The sequence below is a fragment of the Lathamus discolor genome, chromosome 8 (assembly GCF_037157495.1).
Source record: "Lathamus discolor isolate bLatDis1 chromosome 8, bLatDis1.hap1, whole genome shotgun sequence".
Taxonomy (NCBI): domain Eukaryota; kingdom Metazoa; phylum Chordata; class Aves; order Psittaciformes; family Psittacidae; genus Lathamus; species Lathamus discolor.
This window is the reverse complement of record NC_088891.1, coordinates 2682431-2704301: the sequence shown is the minus strand read 5'-3', so window position 1 is coordinate 2704301 and position 21871 is coordinate 2682431. Positions and strand designations below refer to the sequence as shown.

Genomic DNA, 21871 nt, shown 5'->3' with positions numbered 1-21871 from the left:
GCTTTCTTGCAAATTAAGGCAACAAATTGTACTTCAGAAACGCAGCTACATAAAACAAAGCAGTGAATACTGACCTTGATTTTATGTTCTTTTGCTCAAAAAATAGAGGCAGCTCCTCTTCTCAGCTGCTTATTCCTACTGTGTAAGAGGAGAGAGGCTAAATCCCTAACAGACACCAAGTATCAGCATCCAGAGTGCAACTGGGCATTATCTTTTTCCTTATGACTGCAAGGAATGGCGTATTAAGCTAGAGACTGTTCTAGATGTAGGTACCATTTTTACAATATTTGACTTTTAGTGAGATAGCAACCCAGGAGAAGCAATCTCCAAGAGAAAAGACAGCATTTATTCAGCTTTATACGAGTTAGAAGCAGATGCTGAATTGCCAGTTGCTTCAAAATTGCTGTAAGAATGGAAGAACCAACTTCAAAGATATGCTGAAAGATAATCGAATCTTACCATCTTCTGCCTCAGCAATAGAGTTCTTGGAGAAATAAAGAAAAAGATCTTTTTCAAATGGAAACATATGATTTCTATTGATTCCACAACTCTGTGGATCCCAGACTTTAATACTCTGTCTCTTGTTTGTGCTACTCCATCTTTTTTTCTTTAAACAACCTCTATTAGACCTCACAATTTATATAACCCCATCTTCAGGCTGTCAACTGCAGAGTTTTTTATAAGCACGGTAGCCAGCCAGAATATAATTTGCTATATACATTTCTGTTTATTTTTCTGTCACCATCTTAAACTTGGCTGATAAAGCCCAATTTAGCCATCCAGCCCATCTCACAACAGGAGATAAGGGGAAGGAGGAAAGAAAGTATAACAACAGGTTTACAAATCTGTGGAAGAAGTCCCTTTGCAAGAAGAAAACCCAGTAGTTGCTTTGCCAGGGCAGAAGTGAGGTGTATCAGAAAGTGACAGCTGGCAAATACTGGTGAGCAGGTGAACATTGAAAGGCCAACAATATATCATGCCTATATTAGAATACTGCTCTTGCCTTGTGCACTTGCCATTTCTACATGTAGAAGACTAATAACCTACATAATAAACTTCTGCATTTGAAATGGGCCTCTTGGACCATACTGGTTTTAGGTATTTATCAGATGAGTCAGTCTTCAAGATAGGAAACTTGAGCCAAAAGCTGATATTTTCCAACACCCTGAAATGGTTCTTTGTCAAAATATTGAGCAACTTCCCTCAAAAGGTGCCATATTGGAATTCTGTACTGCATCACCCAACATGCTTTTCCAAGCGGGGAGACGTCCTTGGAGGCTCACATTTCCCAACATGGACAAGAACATGCCCAGACAAGGGGGACACAAAATGGAATTTATAAACCTTTAGAATCAGTTTTAAGTAATGCTAAGTTTCATGGCTTTGTAACAGTAGCAATGGAAAATTACTAAAGTGCATGATACATAGAAAAAAAATAGAATGCAGCTACAGAACACACTGAGCATTCTTGTACAAGATAAATTGTTATAGTTGACAGAGTTTTAAGAAAAACAGTCCAGAGGAACAGGACACAGGGATAAGGAGTATCTGGGAATGGCAGGTGTCCAGGATGGGCTACAGTTAAACTAACTGATAAGTAGGAGGATAGGAGGATTATTAAGTCTCTGGTGCTAATGAACTAATTAAACTGGTATGAGTATCTACTGCGCGTGCTCCAAAGGCTGCCAGAAGTGATGAAGATTGTTGGAAGAAGTAAACGACCCTCAGAGACCACCACCAGAATTCTGTACGTATGCAGGGAGCTTTCTGGAAAATGACGTAATGTATGTATGCCCAGGGACTATATAAGGACGGCTTGTGTAGCAACAGAGGCACACACGTTAGGAGGAGCTATCCCCCGTGTCTCCCGGCACCACAATAAAGAATACCTGCTTGTCAGCTTGAAAACTTTGTTGGCAAGTTTGTTCCTGGAGTTTTCTCCGAATCACACTGAACTTTAAAGACACTTCCCTCGTTCACTAAAATAAAAGCTTTTCTAGCACTCACCACTGTTATCCAAGGCAGCATTGTACAAAGTAAGGAATACTCTATGAAAAGAATATTTGTATTGCTTGCTCTCTGTTCTACCATGCTTTGTTTCTCAAGCACTTAAGGAAAATTTCATGAAGTAACACATAGCACATCATTGTGCAGCTGCACTGCCCTCCACCTTCATTCTTCAACATTTAATGATTGTCCAATGCCGTTACTCACTTCTGCAGCTTTTATTTTAAAGCAATTGAAGATGCTATTGTTATCCTCTTAGTTCTGGCTGTTTCTGCACAAGCTTCTCACTGTGTAGGAAGACATAATGCTCATGTACATGAGCATTAAAGTTTGTCTCTGATATCACTGGACAAACTCAGTTATTAGATAAAGCATAAGCATTTCTCTTGGCTTTCATGTCTCAACCTTTGCCTTTTACTCACATGAGGCTCCAAAACAGGAAGAAAAGAGAATTTTAAACGTTTTCTGACTAGAATATTAGCAATAAGCACCCAGTTACTCAACATCAGCAGTGCATGACCTTAGCCCAAAGGTCTTCTATTTTCCTCTGTGAAAGAAGAAACAAATTAGAGCAGTGATCTCCATTTTATTTAATTAACCTTTTGTTTAATTAACCTTCATTTTACTGCAGCCACTAAATGACACAGGGCAAGCACACTGACCTGTGCTCTTTGCTGCGTCAGCAATCAGTATCAGTCACATTTCAAACTGAATTAAATGGCTTTCCTCCCAAACGTTGTGTTTTTCTTCCCCTTTCTCTCACCACTGGTCATTTCGTCTTTGTTCCTACTGAACAACAGCTCCTGTATTTTGGTCTCCATTTCCCCTCTCCTCTCACATCCTGCTTTCATAACAAGCCTAAAATCATCCTGACTACCAAAACCAGGTCTACACTTTGGTCATCTCTCACTAAGTTCTAACACCTCCTCCTCCTCATATGCTTGAGAACTTGGCTTCTGAAAATGAGTTTCTTACAGATGGTACTTCCATTTACTGGCACCAATTGGTTACTTGGAAGTATTAGTCATTGGAGATACACATTTTATAAAACATGTGAAAAAATAAGAAGCAGAATAAACAGGAACATACACTGACACTCTGCCTTGGCGCTTTCCCAGGCTTCTTTTCCTCATAAGGACAAATGCTACATAGTTTGCACTATGTATTTATGTTCAAGTGGAGTTATGATGTAGGCAATTTTTATTAGTAAAGTGTGAATGCTTTTCTAGTAGTCAAAATAACCACCCCCAAAATGCCATACTTACAGAGCACTGACTCAGACACAGAAACAGCCCATCGTGCTCCTGACCTTCCACTGCTTTATCTCAGCTTGAGATAGACTTAATCTTTCAGTGCTTGTATTTTCCCCTCTATAAATGCAAAGAGCAGATGAGGCATGAAACAGATCTGGGACTTCTGGATGATACCATGAAAGACCACGGAGATGCACATATGTGCATTTATGTGGAACTACAGCTTAGACACAATGAGACACACTTGTTCTATGCTTATTCTTCCTAGACCATTTCCAATCACCCAGCACAAAAAATAACCCACATTGCTGCCCTCGTAGTAAGCAAACTAGGACCAAACAGAAAACCCCTGCATGGATCTTCACCACAGCCACCCCTCCCTCACGCCTCTGCAGCCTAATGGAGTTTAACAGCCTGTTTTCACTTGCCTTCTGTGGACACTTCAGCATTCTCTCCACTGTTCCCCAGATCTCTCTGGCGCTCCCTCACCAAAGGGGTATCTGTCCGTTCTGCTCACACTAGAGCTGTCCTAGGACCCAGCACCTGCTAAGAGCCAGTCTCCTCCTCAGCCCCAACACAGCCCCTCACAGTTTGCCCATAGATGCAACCCTATTCCCTCAGCTCACTCCCACACTTCAGCTGTAGCCCCACTCCCCTCATGGGCTGCCCCAGACCTCACACCCACCCTCAGGTGCTGCGATTAAAGCTATGACCCCGGCTCAATCAGGCACCATCCTCCAGGTGCTACCCATTAGCTCGCACCCGCCTTTATGTACGGCCCCTCAGGTACCGCCCCTCAGGTACCGCCCCTCAGCTCGCCCCCGCCTCCAGGTACTGCCCCTCAAGTACTGCCCCTGAGGCACGGCTCCTCAGGCACCGCCCTTTAGGTCACGTCCCTCACGTACCGCCCCTCAGGCACCGCCTTTTAGGTCGCGTCCCTCACGTACCGCCCCTCAGGCACCACCCCTTAGGTCACGTCCCTCACGTACCGCCCCTCAGGCACCGCCCCTTAAGTCCCGCCAATCAGATACCGTCCCGGCTTCCTCGCCCCGCCCCTCCCCGCTCTTGCCCCTCCCTCTCTTTCCCTCTCCTCCACCGAGGCCCCGCCCCCTACAGTTGCACCGCCCCCGCGCCCTGCGCATGCGCCCCGCGGGCGGCGGGCCTGTGTGCGGGGCTGCGGTCCCCGGCCGCGGCGATGCTGCGTACGGAGAAGGTGCTGCAGCTGCGGGGCCAGCAGGGCCGCTCGGTGCGCGTCGTGCGGGAGCACTACCTGCGCCCTGACGTGCCGTGCCGCAGCGCCCTGTGCCGCGCCGGCTGCCCGCGCGGTGAGGGGGCTGGCGGCCTGAGCCTGCGGGTGCTGCCTGGGGCTGGGGGGAGGCAACGGGGTGCGGACTGGAGGACGTGCGGGGCGAGCAGTGGGTGGGCTGCCGCAGGGCTGTTGTGCCTCAGATCGTGTAGGCCAGAGCTGGGGCGACGGGGTCCTTGCGGCCTTGCCAAGCCGGGTGCTGGGCGCCGAGGCCTGATGGTGAACCGGCGGGACAGGGTGCAGGGGAACGGCGAGCGGTGCAGGAAAGAGAAATGAGGCCGGGAGGGAGCGGGCGCCGTGGCTGCTGGTGGCTGGTCCCGAGCTGGGTCCGGACAGAACCCAGCAACACATAAAGTAGTGGAAAAGCCGAACGGTGTCATATGAGGATACAGCAACAGTCGCTTCTGCAGAGCAGGGTCTGTCAGAGACAAGCGACGCACTTAGAAAAGGGAATTGAGAAGTTATTTGCTATAGGATTTAGCTGAGCACTGATTTACAGGCAGTGATAAAGGGCTGGAGGATTGTTCAAGGTGTTTTTAAAGCTCTTTTAAAAGTTTCTTTAAAAGATAGTTTTAAAGTGCGTTCATTTGTGCAGGGTGGTGGGTTGTAGCAGTTCAGTCATAAAAGGCTAAAGGATTATTCACATTCCACAGTTTGCTTTCTATAAAACACCTTTTAAAAGTCTTCCTTTAAAAAGATCTTTTAAAAGTGCATTGATTTCTGCAGGTTGGTGGTTTATAGCATGAATTAAGTTCTCCACGTACCTGCTAAGTAATTACAATGGGGTCAAGCCATTAACTCGGGGTGACTGTAATTCTGCACCAGCAGTTATTTCTGTTAAGTAATTAACTAATTGCCTGTGTTGTATCTGCTCATCTCAGACACGGGAGCACTGCCAGCCCCGATGGTGTCTAGATTTGTTGTTGTTACACGCTGTGGGGTATTAAGTCCACCATAGATTATCATATGACCTTTGGCTGATATTTCAGAGTGTTTCGCTGTAGTTCAGTAGCACAATTTAGGGAAATAACTAACACAGTATCCAGCCTATTTAAATAAAAGAAATTCCTTACCTGAAAGAAAAGGTTTGCAATTTTACCTCTTTTTTCTGAGCTGTAACTGACATAGATGTTGTTACTTTCGGTTTAGGTGCCTTTAGCAGTTGAGGGCGGAAGGCAGTGTAGTATATCCCTGCTGTCTAGGATGTCAGAACTAGTGATAGTTACTGCTCCCTAATGTACTGCATTTGGTTATGAATTCCTCAAGGATAAATAACAGGTATATACCACAAAAAAAAGTCTTCTCTCGCTTGCCATGCCTAACTTCCCCTCTTCTGGACTTCAGTGTAATTTGTGCTCTAGATGAGTGTTGGAATATGTCTCTTTGTAATAATTCCAGGTAAATAAATTCTAGGTAACTCTGAGGTGAGGTAAGCATTTGTTTTCATTGGAAGTGTTCAAGGCCAAGTTGGACAGGGCTTGGAGCGACCTGGTCTAGTGAAGGTGTCCCTGCTCGTGGCAGGGAGTTGGAACTGGATGAGCTTTAAGGTCCGCTCCAACCCAAACTATCCCATGACTCTGATTCATTCCGGGCTCTACACAGCGAGCTGGTCAAACTTATTTCATGCGCTGGGAGAGACTGCCTACATAAATCACATCTACAGACACCTGTAAGGGTATGCTGTGCTTACTTAGAAGTTATTCTGATCTAGATATATAGGTTAGGCAAGGATAGCTTAATGTGGGTAGATTACATAAATCTTTAAGAGACATTTCACTTTTAATGCTTTTCTGAATTATTAATAAATATTAGCTTTCTTGTGTGTATTCTGCTATCATCCATTATAGGCCCTCAGGGTGAGATGGGGCCATGTCACTGTGTGCAGAATTGTGCCTGCTGGATTCACACTTCTGGTGATCACAGTTAATAGATTATCCTGTGTCAGCTTCTAAGATGTACATGAAAGTAACCTGACTCATCAAGATCTACGTACTTGTATTATATATATAACTTGCCTGCACTAGGGTAAATTCAGTATTTATAGTGCCATAAGGGATAAATAGACACTGAGAGAAAATTTGGTGGAGGTCCTCCCCTGCCCTCAAGTTTATTGGGTAATCTTTGAAGTATCTAAAGCAATGAAATTCATTAATTTTGAAGTACATTTTAAGATGGCACCTGTGATGGCTTGATTGTGGTATTTTTGATGGTGTATTCCTAAGGGACGGAGTCTCTTTAGAGAAAATTAGCAATGATAGTTAATCATTTAGATTCAAGAACATCATCGTCTTGCAGTAGCATTGCTTTTCTCCAGGCGTAGCCTTATCTGTACTCTTTTATATAAAGATGTAGGAAAGCAGCCTGCTCTAAATGAGTTGTGTTGAGTAGAGAGTGCTATGGAAGCAGTGTTAACAGGTTAATTCTACACCCTTTGAAAATTCCATGCAAAGATTTTCTGTGGCAGATGCTTAGTTTCTTTTTTTCACACGAAAGTAGAAAAAAAAAGGGGGGGGATTGTTACGCACAGTCTTTAAGTGGATATTTTTCACTCACTTGGATAAATTTGCACTAAATTTTGGCATCAGTGGATGCAGAAGGGCTCTGTCACAAATTTCAGGGCTTGCACTGCAGAATTACGCCATAGTAGTCATTATTTTGTTCATCAGAAACAGATGTGTATACCCTTGAGGATACATAACTCCTAATTTCCAGACATCTGAAACTATTTTTAAGAGCACTGTATTGCAACTGAAGCTTTAAACCTTTAAACTCTGAATTCTGTTTTAGATGGCAAGTTGTTATCGGATGATGTTACACATTATGTCGTCCCTGACTGCAAGGTGGTTCAGGATTACCTTGAGGTTCTTGAGTTTCCAGAGCTGAAGGGTATCATCTTTATGCAAACAGCGTGTCAAGCTTTGCAACATCAAAAAGGACGCAAGTACTTACCCTATAATAACTTCTTTTTAACTTAGATTGAAGAAACTAATATAGTAAAATGTATATGTAAGCACAGGAACCCAAAGTCAGCAAATATACAGCGAATATACTTAAAACCAAATTAATTTGGTTTTAAGTCTTTCAAAGGTCTTCATATAATTTCACAGAAGGGAAAGAGCTCTGATCCTGTGTGATCCATGGACATCAATGCCTGTTGCAGTTTCCACCTGATAGGAGCAATATTAAACCTGTAGCTTTATTAACTAATCACTTGGCTTTTGACAAGAATTAAAGAGACTTTGCAGTAACGATCAAGTATCATGTGCCACAAGTAGATTAAGGACATGGTTTTGATTTGCTGTATTAAAGACTGAGCACTTGTCTTTGAGGATCATTTAATACCATTATGTGGTACTTACCTTACCAGACATTAACCTATGTGTTGCTGTAGCATGTAAGAGTACAATTTGCCATTAAGGCTTTCCTGTATTCTAAAGCACAAACATACCTGAAGAAACAGCTCTTGTCCCAGAAGTGTCAAAATAAGTTCCTGAATACTTATGATGTTTTGTGGGGCTCACTGGAAAACAAGTATGTTTAAAAGTAAGTATAATAGAAGTAAGAAAAACTTGCTTATAGATTATGCTTTGGGTTTTGTCAGCAATGGTGTAATCTAATGAATGCATTTCTTGGTGCATGGGAGTACTTTTCATTGAGTTTTTCAGCCGTATTCCTCTGGAGTTAAAGTAGCATTATCAAAAGAAAGCACAACATTGTATTTATTCATCTTTTTCTTATTCCAGGCAGTACAACAAGCTACGAAATCTAGCAAAGGATGCTCGTCATGACTGTGCTGTGTTTGCTAATGAATTCCATCAGCATTGTTATTTGCCAAGAGAGAAGGGGGAATCCATGGAGAAATGGCAGACCAGGTTTGTTTTATGCAGTGCTATACTGGACAACATCCTGGCATTATATTTAGGAATGTTAGCATGCATTTGGTGCATAAGAGTTCATACTCTTCCTCTGCTTGGCTCTGGAATAGTGGAAGTCCAGATTGTGCTTTTGTGATTAAGGAAGTGTCAATATTATTTTATAAGGAAAACAGACGCAAGTGTACTAATTAAATGGAGTAGTGCTGAAAAAGCTGGATCATTTTAAAGTTTCACAGCCATTTTGAAGAATGCTTTAACACAATGAGTAGGACACATATCTTATTGGGCTGCTAGATGTATTGTTAGAGAGCCTGCTAGCACCATAACATTGGAGTGTTGACAGCTCCAACTTGCTTTTTCCACACTTCTACTCAGAGGAACAATATGTCATGTTGCAGCAAGGGCAGGAGTGGATGTACTTGGAAGGAAATATTCCTCTGTTCTTTTAGTGCTTAATGTATGGCACCTAGTTTTTGCAGATAGAAAGTTCATGTAGGTAGGTGTATTTCTCTCAAAAGTGTGCATCTTAACCCAAAATCTCCTCTATACAAAGCTGGCAAATGTTCTGCAAGTAACAAATGGGATATGGCAAAAATCTTATTTCGAACTTTGCTTTTCTAGGAGTATTTACAATGCAGCGGTCTGGTACTATAATCACTGCTCAGGTCAGATGCCAATTGTTATGGTAACAGAAGATGAAGATGCTATCAGGCAGTATGGAAATGAAACAGAAGGAGTGTTTGTGATTTCCTTCAAGGTAACATGCTAGAAAAACAGAAGGTTTCTTTTATGTTGCATCAAAATGAAGAATCGAGTACATTAAAGCCCAACGTATAGTGCAAATTGCTTCAGAATTTACATTTAAGAAAACTATGATGCTAACTCATGTCTTCATTTATCAAAAAAGGCTAAGATGTCAGTCATGGGAGCATCATTGCAGTGAGCAAACTAGCGAACTGAAAAACCAAACAGCAGCTCCCAAGATGGAGGCCATCTTTCTTAGTAACTCTGCTCATGGTTTTCCTTATTTTTAAAGAATTTGACACAGATGAACAATGATCAGTGACATCAGCCAGCTGCCTAAACCTGGAAGGCAAGCAGTCCATGTACAGTCATAGCCTTAATATCCATCAGCATTATTCTGTCAGTTTCCTTTAGCCTTCACTACTGAGGATACAGTGATGCATGAGAAGGTAACTCATTCCCCAGTTAGTTGTTGATCTCTGATACTGCGTTATTCAGTGGGATATGTGGATGAAATGTTCATGTGCAGCTGTGAAAGAATGTTGAGTAAAACCAGGACCAAACAGGTTTACCTTGAAGTTGTATAAAAATGATGATGCTGGTATTTTAATTGCTACAAGGCAATGGGAAGTGGCCCAAATGTGGCATTGTACAAGAAGTGTAAAAATAATGATGAGTTGCCAGTTTAATTCTTCTGCTGTGGCACTTCATGAGAAGTACATAGCTTGGATGGGGTACGTAGGTAGTAAACTTTTGCGAATCTCTGGTCTAGGTTGCCAACTTAACAGTCACACCTCATTTGTTGTATTTAATAAATGAGTTAAGCTGAATCTGGGATAAACCTGGGGTGTTTAGTGAAAACACTTTGTTACTGCTTGGAAGTGGTATTTCAGTGTAGCGTGAGACAGCTCTTACCCATTATGGGCTATCCAGATGCGTGATTAAAAGAGCAGAGACTTCTAAATACTTTGATGTTTGTTCATATGTGTGCATACAGAATTACTTGGATAACTTTTGGCCTGACTTAAAGGCTGCTCGTGAACTCTTTGACTCTATACTTCAAGCTCGGCGTGAACGGGAGATTGAAAGCCAAGAAAACAATGGAAAAGAATATCCTGAGCACTTACCTCTGGAAGTATTGGAAGCTGGGATCAAATCTGGAAGATATATACAGGTAATTTGCTATATAGAGAGCATACACAGCACAATGCAGTCTTGCACTTGGTCCCTTTAGTTGCCTGAATTAGACTGATTAAATAAACATTGCTATAGTGGGAAGGAGGAAAGAAAACAAGAACTTCCCACTCTTTTCCATAAGGGAGGACTTAGTTCTGTGTCATTTATTCTCCCCTATAGAGAGAACAGTTGTGTTCAGAATAACCTACATATCAATAAAGCTTACCAGTTTATGTAAAAACAGTTGTAACACCAAAGATTTTATACTTTGGAGTTGGTTATTTAGAGGTGTGACGGTTTCACTCTTTATCTGTTATTTTCTTTCAGGGTGCACTGAGTGTCAATAAGCACAGAGCTCAGCTGGAAGCTTTTGTTCGACTTCAGGGATTTAGCAGCAAAGAAACAGGTGAAAAGACAACAAGAGGGTTTACTTAGTGCCTTTTGGACACTATCTGTGCTGCTTGCATGATGCCATGGAGCCATCTGTGTGTAGCTATTCACTTATGAGCAAGATGAAAGCTAAGATACTGCAATGCTTGGGTTATTCATGGGCCAGAAAGGAGGGGGAAGATGAATGCAGAGGGTGAACTTCAGGAGAAAACAATACCCTCTATGTCCTCTTTGCTCCACGTTTTGGACTCTTGTCCTACTGATGGGTTTCCTAGACTTTTTCTGAAGTTGAATACTGCTGCAAATTGTTATCCCTGTGCTTTGCTCCTGCTTCAGATGACCACTTGTTTGACTGAAATAAGTGTTTGTATAGATGGTGGCAGGATTAGAAGCTGGTTATTGTGAACATAATAGGAACAATACCTTTGGGGTTGGATTGGAACACCAGTAGTGTCTTTCTGGTATGAGCTAGTAATAAATACTTTGGAGGAACAGCCCATTATCCTTGCACAAATCTCTTGTCCCACTTTCAAATGTTCCTGTGACAGACCCTGCATTCAAACAAGTGTTCAATATACTAACCATTTTTTAAAATCCGGTTTTATTCTGAACCCTGCCCAGAATCCTGTGGCAGGGATTTGCACAGTGTAACCGGGGGGTGTTTCTAAACTGCTGCCTAAGAACGATGAACGCATCTCAACTGATGCATCTTTTCAGCCAAAAGGGCACTTACAGAATTGCTTAATATTGCCTTATTAAAGAGGAAAAGGTTTTAGTTTTAATTGCAATATTAATTACTTGCCAGTAGTCCTTTATGGAAGAAATCATATTGCAAATGTCATTTTCTCTTCTTTTAGCAGAATGCTGCCAAGAGTGAAGGGATTTTATTTTTTTTTTAATCTTTTTTTTAGAAACTTATAGTTCTGTTTCTTTTTATTTTAAATTTAGAAATTCAAAGTGACATCCTTATTTACGGGACCAAAGCTCGAAATCGTGCAATCCATGGTGACGTGGTGGCTGTTGAGTTACTGCCTTTGCATGAGTGGAAAGGAAGGACTGTTGCCCTCTGTGAAAATGAGACTGAGGATAAAGCGCCGTTGGACACCACTGGTGACCCTATGCCCACAGGTAAAGGTTTTGTTAAGATTATCTCACTTCTTTGCTCTGAGCTGTGCTGTGCTCTTCATTAGAGAGTCCCTTCCCTCCATTTCTGTCACTGTCACATTTTTTGCACCATAGTACATTTGATTATCCTAAATTAAAGCATTCTAGTGTATCCCAACAAGAAGGCCATGAGATTGTTTCTGTGTTTGAACCCCTTTCATTTCATTCTCAGAAATAGATCAATTACTGCAGTTACCTTCCTAAAATACCAAGTTAGAAGCACTTTGCTACCCAAGCCCACACTGTCACTCTTCACAGCTCTGAGAGATGAACTGCAATTCTAATAGACCAATTCAACAGACTGTGCACTCAAGTTCTCCACTGTCACTGTCGATTAGACAGAAAGATAACTGCATCCATTTAATTCCTTGATGATAAATAACATTTAAGATGAAAAAGGTTTCTGTAAGGTAAGAAGTATCCAGCTCCCATTACAATGTGACCTGCCTCTGTACCATGGAAACTCAGAGTCTTCCTTGAAAATACTACTCTGCATGTGTAGCTACAGCTTGAAAGTTTGCTGAGGTCAGAGTTAAGTTTTAAGAGGTTAAATCTCTTCCTGCAAGAAAATGCTTGATTTTGATCCTTTCAGTTTCCTTTTTTACTGGAATTTGCCACATCTCAGTAGGAGTGGGAATCTCTCTGCATAGTTGATGTGCTGTGTCAATTGCAGTCTATACAATGAGTTAGTCTCTACATAAACAAAAAAGCTCATTAAAATCTGGCTGTGCCAGTGATAATTTATAGCAAGCTTGTATTATCTGCATGCCAAATGTTATTAGCAATTGTAATACAGATTTGTGGACACATTAGTTAGTATTGTGAAGCATTGACTCTTCTATGCCTCCCACATATTTGCTCTCATGTTCCTGTCTATCTCATTAATGTACAGCCAAAAATGTTCCTTCTTAAAAGGTAAAGTTGTTGGAATCATCCAAAAGAACTGGAGGGATTATGTGGTCACTTTCCCCTCTAGAGAAGAGAGCCAGCCCCAGGGCAGAAATGCTCAGAAGGTCCTTGTTACACCTTGGGACTACAGAATTCCCAAAATCCGGATCAGTACCCAGCAAGCTGAAGCACTCCAGGTAATTTGACAGAAGTGTTCGGTTATTCCGTGTTCCTACAGAATTGTGTGGGTGTTACATGCTGTAATGATGTTTCCCTTGGCAAAAGCATGGGTACAAATATGAATAAAATGAAGTCTGGGAGAGTGGTTCAACTCCTGCCTCAAAGGAATGTGTTCAATTCCTGTCAAAACCGCATCAGCTTCAGGTAACAAAGCTTATTTGAGCTCTGAATTTGGGCCATAGCCCAGCTACCTGAGCATTTATATACGATTTGCTTTGGGGTTTTTCTGATAAATTAAAGGTCATATCAGGGGTATAAATTGCAGTAGTCCTTGTGGCTTTATTGCATCTATGACATATGTATATAAGTTTGTTGAAAGCAAGGAGAGCTTTTCAGCAAATTGATAATGGATTATGTGCACTTGCCTGCCATTGCTGTAAAGAGGAGAAATGTGGGTTTATTAATTCCTGGCTGCTTTTATCCTGTAACATTAAGTACTTCTTCACAGGCAAGAAGTAATTTCACACAGAATCACAGAATGTGTCTCTTCTGGTATAAGAATATTTGTTAATTTTTGTAATTGAAGATATTCTCCATGTAATGACCCCAGGTGGGTCTTTATACTCTTCCAAGTGGGATCAGGAAAGAAATGTAATACTCAGTATATGTTTGCCTCTCATTGTGGGTTTCTTTTTCGTTTCTATCAAGTTGTCAGGGTTGCTAGTCTTGGATGGCGTTGTGTGCCCCTGGAGGGGTGTTTGTATTGGTTGCCTGTCAGGATAAGGTTGCTGCTCTAACAGAATTGTCTTGTGACAGGACTATAGAGTCGTCGTGCGTATTGATTCTTGGGAGTCAACGTCTGTGTATCCAAATGGACACTTTGTGAGAGTTCTAGGAAGAATTGGAGATCTGGAGGGGGAAATTGCAGCTATTCTGGTGGAGAACAGCATCTGTGTTGCTCCTTTCTCAGAAATCCAGGTTGGTTTTGGGATTTGGTATATTATTTTTCTGTTGATTTTCAGGGGACCCTCTCACAGCTGGGTGTCTTGGCTTGCCAAAAGGTTTCTGAAAGCTGAAAACCAATTGGAGATGATTTTTCTGGAATTACTTTTGGATCAGTGGTTCTATAGATACTGTGAATTTTCAAGTCAGGAGAGGGATTTTAAGATAATCTGCTTGCTAAGAGAAGATTACAAACTCTTAATTCAGTTTTGAGTAAGGCTTTTAGGTTATTACTGCCTTTAATATGTGCTCATGGTATTGATCCTAAAGACCTGATCCTACTAAAATCATTGTTTTAAATCCTTTTGTCTTTAACCAGAGAAGGAAGCAGCTCTCATAGATAACTGCTTTGATACCTACAATTAATTGGAAGAATGTAATAAGCCATATGCAGTGGTTATGTTTGCCAGAGCTGCAATATCACCACAGTAATATCGGTTGTTAATAAAACATGTACAGTTCTTTTCAATTCTGTTTCATACTTTCCATGTAATAGACTTACCTGGAAAAAGCAAGGGAAGAATTTGTTTAGGGTGAAGAAGTACACAAAACTGTTCCTGGTGTAGAAAAGGGAAGGCTAGCTAAATCTATTTTCTTGGCTTCCTTTTGTAGAAAAGGATATAAATGTGTGTTCATCAATAATGTTTTTGTACAGATGAGTGAAATGCCCGTGAGTTCTTCAAAGAATCCGTGGAAAGTGAGTCCAGAGGAGGAAAAACAACGTCTTGACTTGAGAGCTACACACTTAATATTCAGCATTGATCCAAAGGGCTGTGAGGATGTGGATGATGCGCTCTCCGTTAGGACTCTGCCTAATGGGAATCTGGAATTAGGCGTCCACATCGCAGATGTGACCCACTTTGTGGCAGCAAATTCTTACACTGATGTTGAGGCCAGAGCAAGGTAACTTACTTTCTAAAACTGAGACAATTTATGGAGCTTAGAACATTGTAACACTGCCTTAAGGGAACACTGAGAAACCCTGGGAGGAAGGAAACATTCTTTCTTCTTTGTGTCAAGGAAACAGCTTATGAAAACTACTGTGTAACTAATGGTGTTCTGCTTTTATTTGGATGAAATAGGCCTGCTGGGGGAAAAACTGCTTCTGCCCCACTGCTTCACCCTTTTAGGATGAAATTGCTATTTTCCACAGAGTTAGGATTTATCTTTCCCTGCTCACTGCTGTTTGCTTTACAGTGTCCTTTAACATTTGTGATTTGAAGGATTTACAAACCACTTGTTTGCATTCCAAAGGGAACAAATATTCACATAGAGCACCCACAAAATGGAACTATTACATGAATTTAATTCCAGAGTTATTTGGCAGGTTTATATTTTAGTTTCTGAACTTGTGCTTTAAAATGCCAAATATTCCATTCTTTCTGGTTTCTTTTATTGCCACTGTTTGGAACTTAAACTGAATTACTTCATGATACATACTCTTTGTAGCTGCAAAGCAATGTAAACTAACCTCTTCTTAGCTAAGCCTATTTTGTACAGCCCTACTTCTGGCCTTAATGGCAGCTGAAGATACTGAGGAAGGCAAAATTAGGCTTGTACTATACAAATAGTTATTTAAATACTTTGATACTGCATGACTGTGTGTTCAGTAATAACCTTTTAAAATCATGCTGTGTGTCTTGTTTTGCTGAAGCTATGCTTGTACCAAAAAGTGCTTGGGAGATACACACCATTGAGTCCTCATGAGAAGAACAGTAAATGTGTTTTATTCCTCAGGGCAACAACTTACTATTTAGCGGATCGTCGCTACGACATGCTGCCCTCTGTCTTGAGTGCTGACATCTGCTCTCTGCTCAGTGGAGTTGATAGGTAAGATTTGTAGTGTTTCTGAGGAAGGAGATCTTTACAAGTAATTTAATTGCTGCTGCCAGTCTGTTCATCAGCTGGTTGAATGTTTTTGCATTGCTATTAAATCCTCAAGTGAAAGAACAGTGTACATTTCAAACTACCTTTCAGTTCTACCACAGTTAAATAGGGTCAGTGCTTTGTAATACGTTGCCCCGCCCAAAGGTGCACTGACACAATTCTGAAGCAAAAGCAAGGTTTGCTACCTCTGTCAGCCCTGTGGAGGCTTCCAGAGAGCACCAGGAATGTGCACTTTTTTTCATGTACACCTTTGTTTTCAGGAATTAACAATAGATGTTAAATGTCCAACTGTTAATTCCAGGGTCACTTTTATAGGGCCTAACTCAGTACTGCTGATAAGCCAGGTAGAATGAGAGCGGTTCTTCCCCAGCTGTGCCCCAGGGACAGGAGCCCGTGCCTTTAGCAATTTGCTTTGTATTTAAAGAGCAATGTAGAAGTGAAGGCATCTCTGTTCTTCACTTGTTTTTTCACATGGGTTTCAGCCTGGTGTGCACCCATGTATATGATCATGTTTGTTACTATTGTCCTGTACCTCAAACATCCCATTATCCCCTTCTATTACAATTTAGAGTTAGCTGGCATGAGGATATGTGGGGTGCAGATATATTCATTGTGGGTGCATCTGATTAATAAAATACAAATTAATAAAAATAACTAGTGTAGCATAGCTGTGCTTTAGAATAGATGTGGTCTCTTATCTTAGGGATATTCTGCCTCAACAAAGGGGTGAAAATACTGCTACAGTCTATAGCTGGTCCTCACTTACTAAGTTGTGATACATGAGACTGACAGGCAAGTGCATTAATTAAGCAGCATTGCTGAGCACTGCTGTCTTTTGTGAAGAGAAAGATGTTTCCAATAAAAAAACAATCACACGAAAAGCAACCAGAATGAAACTTGTAATTGTGTAACAGTTGGATGTGCATGAAAAGCCTGTTTAAGTGAACCAGCAGTACTTACAGCATTGTGATCCCTTCTCTAAGGTACGCTGTGAGCGTCTTGTGGGAACTAGAGAAAGAATCATACGAAATACTGGGTGTCTGCTACAACAAAACCATCATCCGATCCACATACAAGCTCACTTACGAAACAGCACAGGGGTTATTGGATGGAGACACAAGCGTGGTTGGTGATATCCTGGAACTGAAAGACTTGGATGAAAGAATGAGGCAGAAGAAGCTGGCTGAGCTGGTTTGGGCAGTATCAAAACTCACGGATATAGCACGGCATGTTAGAGCCAAGCGGGACAGCTGCGGTGCTCTGGAGCTGGAAGGGGTGGAAGTCCGAGTGCAGCTGGATGATAAACACAACATCCACGATTTGATCCCTAAGCAGCCCCTGGAGGTGCACGAGACTGTAGCTGAATGTATGATTCTTGCCAACCACTGGGTGGCAAAAAAGATTTCCGAGCGTTTTCCTCACCAAGCTTTGCTGCGGCAGCACCCTCCACCACGGCAGGAATTCTTCGCTGAGCTCCGAGAATGTGCCAGTGCAAAAGGCTTCGCAATGGACACACGGTATCTTTTATTACTTAAGTGCTTTAATTAAAGTTAAGCAATGAAGTATTTGGCTATGTTATGTCACAAACCACTGCAGTTCTGAGTACCAATGTTACAGACTCTGTGTAGCAATTCTTAAACCCAGTTTTCCCAATACCATTCTGTGAGTGGAAGATGATGCTCTAAACAAGGGCTGATTTTTAGCAGCTGTTTTTAACTATAAGCCATTATTAGCAGGGACAGCATAATTTTCTCTAGAATTAACACTTTTTTTGACAGGTCTAACAAAGCATTGGCTGAGTCTCTGGATAAAGCAAATGACCCATTGGATCCCATTGTAAATCAACTGCTGCGCTCGATGGCCACTCATGCCATGTCCAACGCGTTGTACTTCTCAACCGGGTCATGCTCCAAGGAGGAGTTTCATCATTATGGTATCTTATCACCTTATATTTGATGCTACTCCTGTTCTGATTTCTGAACTGTTGGGGGGAGGCAGAGGATTGCTTTGCTTGCTTATCACTGCTCCCTCTTTCATCCATAGGACTTGCCCTAGAGAAGTACACTCATTTTACTTCTCCAATTAGAAGATATGCTGATATTACTGTCCACAGACTCCTAATGGCAGCGACTCTGAAGGAAAAGAAAGTAGATGTTAAGGATAACTTATTCAGTAATAAGGATCTTGAGGAATTGTGCAAACACATTAACAACAGAAACAGGGTAAGGTGGTCACTGTGTGTGTCTCCGTGTGTGTTCCCACACTACCCGAAGGAATGGGATACCGATCCTGACTGCAGTGTTTGGGTACTACAACAGAGTTATCACTTCATTTTTATTTGTAATGCTGTGGGGCTTTCTTACTTAAATATCGGTTTTCTCCTGAGAGTGGCAGTAAAAGTTACTTCATACGTCACCTGTACTACATGCAGGATTTTCTTTTAGATGTAATTTTTCTAAGGGTGGGTAAGGCAGAAAGTAATGGGAAAAAGAAACTATGGATATGAAAGCCAGTTGAAATACTTACGTAGGTTGTTTTGTCTTCTCTCTTTGGGGGGGGTGGTGCTTGCAGGCAGCCCAGCGTGCTCAGAAGCAGTCTACTGAACTCTTCCAGTGCATGTACTTCAAAGACAAAACCCCAGAAACAGAGGAGCGCTGCGTAGCAGATGGTGTTATTTACTCCATACGAACAAATGGAGTGCTTGTTTTTGTGCCGAGGTGAGTTTATAAACAAGACATAAGTGTTACTGGAATGCTGCGAGGACACCTCTGGCCCTTGAGAAAGGAAGTGTTCATGGCCTGGCCTGGTGGTGACTGATGTCTGCGTTTTAGATTTCTGTTGTAAAGCATTAGCAGTGCTTTGCTATGCTTTGACTCTGGGAAGGAGTTCCTATGAGGAAATGATAAGACTATGCTTTGTGTGATTACTTCAGAACATGAGAAGGAGGTTTTTTGCCCAAGCAGAACAATGACTGGAGCGTTTCCCCCCCTCCCTTTTCATTTATTTTTTTTTTTTAACAATAGAAAGTGATTTCCCAGACCACAAAGCTGTGCATTCCTCAGTGCTCTTTTTCTTCACAACAGACTCTATTCTGTGCAGGCTGAGAGCACCTTTCAAGCAGCTACTCATAGTAGGCAGCACAAAGCATAGAAGTGTTTAAATGAAGCTGTTTATGGTAGTGAGGCTTTGTAAGTGCCTGTATCGTGCTGCTGATTTATGCTAGTAGAATACAGCTCTTTGCAGGAAGCTAACATTACCGTTGATTTTCTGAGCTTTTAAATCTGTATTTTAAAGTACAGTAAATGTGTTCTGCATATGTTACAAATTCACTAGTGAATGGTGTAATAAGGAAAGTCACGACAGAACTAGAGAGTGCTGCCTTCTATATATGACATGGCCAGATCTCCAGGCTGTGGGGCAAGAGAAAGACCCTTCCTTTCCCTTACTGGCTCTGGACATTTTGAGTTACTTAATGATCTTTGTGCAGTTCTGGTAGCAACACTGTCTGCCTGGCTAGCTCACAAGCATGTCAAACGTAGGCACAAGAATGGTAGTTAATAAGAAAGAAACAAAACCCAAACAGCATTCTACAGGGATGATAAAGCAAACTACTATAGGAGTACCTTGAACTTGCATAAATACAGCTAGAGGCTGGCTTGATCCTGGCCTCAGACTGAACTTGGATATAAACCAGCTCAATATAGGCATCTGCTCTCCAGATGGCTTGGCATGGATGCAAGGCTGGAGAGCCAGAACCTACCCAAGTAAGGCAGGCTTCCTTACAGAGAACCCACTGCAAGTATCTGTTGCTCTTAAGTAACTTGTTTGAAATGGAGAACTGTTACCTCACTGTGTTGTCTGGAATAACCTGTAATGCTGCTGCCCTTCCATCACTGGGCCATTTCAGTCTCCACCCAACACATAAGAGAATGGATCACCCTGTATTGTACATTTTGTTTCTTTTAAATCACATAAGTCACCATCTTTGGGCTGTCCTTACATACTCTAGAGGTTTATTTGACAAGGCACACCAGTGTCTCTGAAGCAGGGTTATCAGCCTACAGTGACTGCCCCTTTATGTGGCTTCTACATAATCTTTGCTAGCTTCAAAATTAATAAGAGAAGTGATGAGAAAATGGTTAGCTAAGCCTCTGCCTGCTCATCTGCTCTTTTATAGATACGGAATCAAAGCTGCAGCATATATGAAAAACAAAGAAGGTTTAGTCATCTCTTGTCAAGGTGATGGGAGCTGTGAGTGGAAGCCTGGATCACTGCAGCGCTTTCAGAACAAAATTACTTCCACCACAACTACTGGAGAATCAGTTACTTTAAGCCTTTTTGATCATATTACAGTGAGTATTTCGAATGACAGAACAGTTTGTGCTGGAAAGGACCTTAAAACTCACTCAGTTCCAACCCCTGCCATGGGCAGGGACAGCTTCCACTGGAGCAACTTGCTCCAAGCCCCTGTGTCCAACCTGGCCTTGAGCACTGCCAGGGATGGGGCAGCCACAGCCTCTCTGGGCACCCTATGCCAGTGTCTCAGCAACCTCACAGGGAAGAGCTTCTGCCTAAGAGCTCATCTCAATCTCCCTTCAGGCAGGTTCAAGCCATTCCCCTTGGCCTGTCCCTACAGGCCCTTGTCCAAAGCCCCCCTCCAGGTTTCCTGTAGTCCCTTTAGGCACTGGAGCTGCTCTCAGGTCTCCCCTTCAGGAGCCTTCTCTTCTCCTGGCTGACCCAGCCCAGCTCTCTCAGCCTGGCTCCAGAACAGTGCTGCTTGCAGCATCTCTGTGGTCTCCTCTAGACTTGCTGCAACAGCTCCATGCCCCTCTTGTTTTGGGGGGCCAACACACTTTAATCAGAAAGAAGCAAGAGGAAACAGCACTGTCAGAAATAAAGAATTTTTCTCTTGTTTTTAAGGTGAAGATGCTGGTGCAGACCTCCCGCTGCCATGCCGACACCATCAAGCTTGAAATAATTAAGAATGCACCGCACCAGACTGCAGACATGGAGGTTTCCCAGAGGAATTGTCAGAGGGTGAAATGTGACTTGGTGAAAGCAGTCAGTCAGTCAGCAGAAGCTGCCCAGCATGCCCAGGAGAAAGCAAGAGTTGAAGTAATTGATGAAGACTTTGAGAAGTACTGCCAGACCAAGGGAGCCAGCTTATACCAACTGCTGGAGGAGATAAGGGATTTGGCACTACTGGATGTCTCAGCTGATGTCAGAACTTGAACTATAACCCAGCATGGTGATATTTTTCCCCTGTCCACTCTGTACTGCTGTTGGGGTTTTTAAAAGCACTCTGTTTAAGTAATCAAGAATCCTTTTAGTAAGAAACTAAATATCTATTTTAAAGAAGAATTATTTTTGTGTTTATGACCATGTATGAGTTTGTAAAAGATTTTATATATGATAAAACTCATCTTCCAGCCTAAAGCCAGTGTGGCGAGTTCTTTTAACTGTCATGCTAAAAGTTAATTTCCCATGTTCTTCCTCCTCTTGGTTCTATTCCAGTGAGCTTAACTCATAGCTACAAGAATATAAAGGCAAACTCCTTCATGTTAACCTAGAGTTATTGAAGTCCCCCATATGCGCATCTGGCATAAAGTAACACCTGATGCCATAAACGTGATTTCATCTATTCTTGTCCTAATTCAGCTTCCATAAACTCTACTCCTTATGAGCAACACTCTCTCCTGTCCTGCTGGTGAGGGAAGGATCAGAGATTTACCTGCTCCTCTCATTCCACAGAAGGGAGAGGCTGTTGTGCAGGGAAAGAAACAAGACTTGTAAGAGACAGGTGAAACAGCCTGAAGGCAGAGAACAAAATCAGCTGAACATAAATAACTGATAAGGTGAAAACCAAAGCATGTTCCCCCGAGGGATGGATTTGTCCGTAAAGACACATCATGAGCACAAGAGATGGGGAAATGGGGAGGGCCTGTACTTGTGACAGCCTCATACAACAACTCCCGAAATGTAATAGCTTCCACTTAATA

The 21871-nt window shown here is 42.1% G+C and overlaps 2 protein-coding genes across 10 annotated transcripts in view; one reads left to right on the top strand and one right to left on the bottom strand.

Annotated features, from left to right (window-relative positions):
* Positions 1 to 3876, bottom strand: part of MEGF11 (multiple EGF like domains 11) — a 284475-nt gene extending 280599 nt beyond the window's left edge. For all 8 annotated transcript variants that reach the window (XM_065688547.1, XM_065688551.1, XM_065688554.1 and 5 more), the window contains exon 1: positions 3689 to 3876. The gene's annotated coding sequence lies outside the window, so the exon portion shown is untranslated. The remainder of the gene's footprint in view (positions 1 to 3688) is intronic.
* Positions 3877 to 4396: 520 nt separating this feature from the next.
* DIS3L (DIS3 like exosome 3'-5' exoribonuclease) lies at positions 4397 to 21308 on the top strand. Of its 2 annotated transcripts, none has more exons than XM_065687967.1 (17): positions 4397 to 4473; positions 7354 to 7507; positions 8310 to 8438; positions 9063 to 9198; positions 10183 to 10359; positions 10689 to 10767; positions 11700 to 11885; positions 12837 to 13000; positions 13800 to 13961; positions 14641 to 14888; positions 15723 to 15815; positions 16856 to 17389; positions 17651 to 17805; positions 17916 to 18094; positions 18444 to 18589; positions 20050 to 20224; positions 20793 to 21308. In XM_065687967.1, exons 1-17 carry the CDS (start codon positions 4401 to 4403, stop codon positions 21102 to 21104), a joined length of 3102 nt encoding a protein of 1033 aa, XP_065544039.1. In that variant the 5' UTR covers positions 4397 to 4400; the 3' UTR covers positions 21105 to 21308. The 2 variants fall into 2 exon arrangements, with proteins under 2 accessions (XP_065544039.1, XP_065544037.1); XM_065687965.1 differs by having other exon boundaries at positions 4400 to 4585.
* The last annotated feature ends 563 nt before the right edge of the window (positions 21309 to 21871 follow it).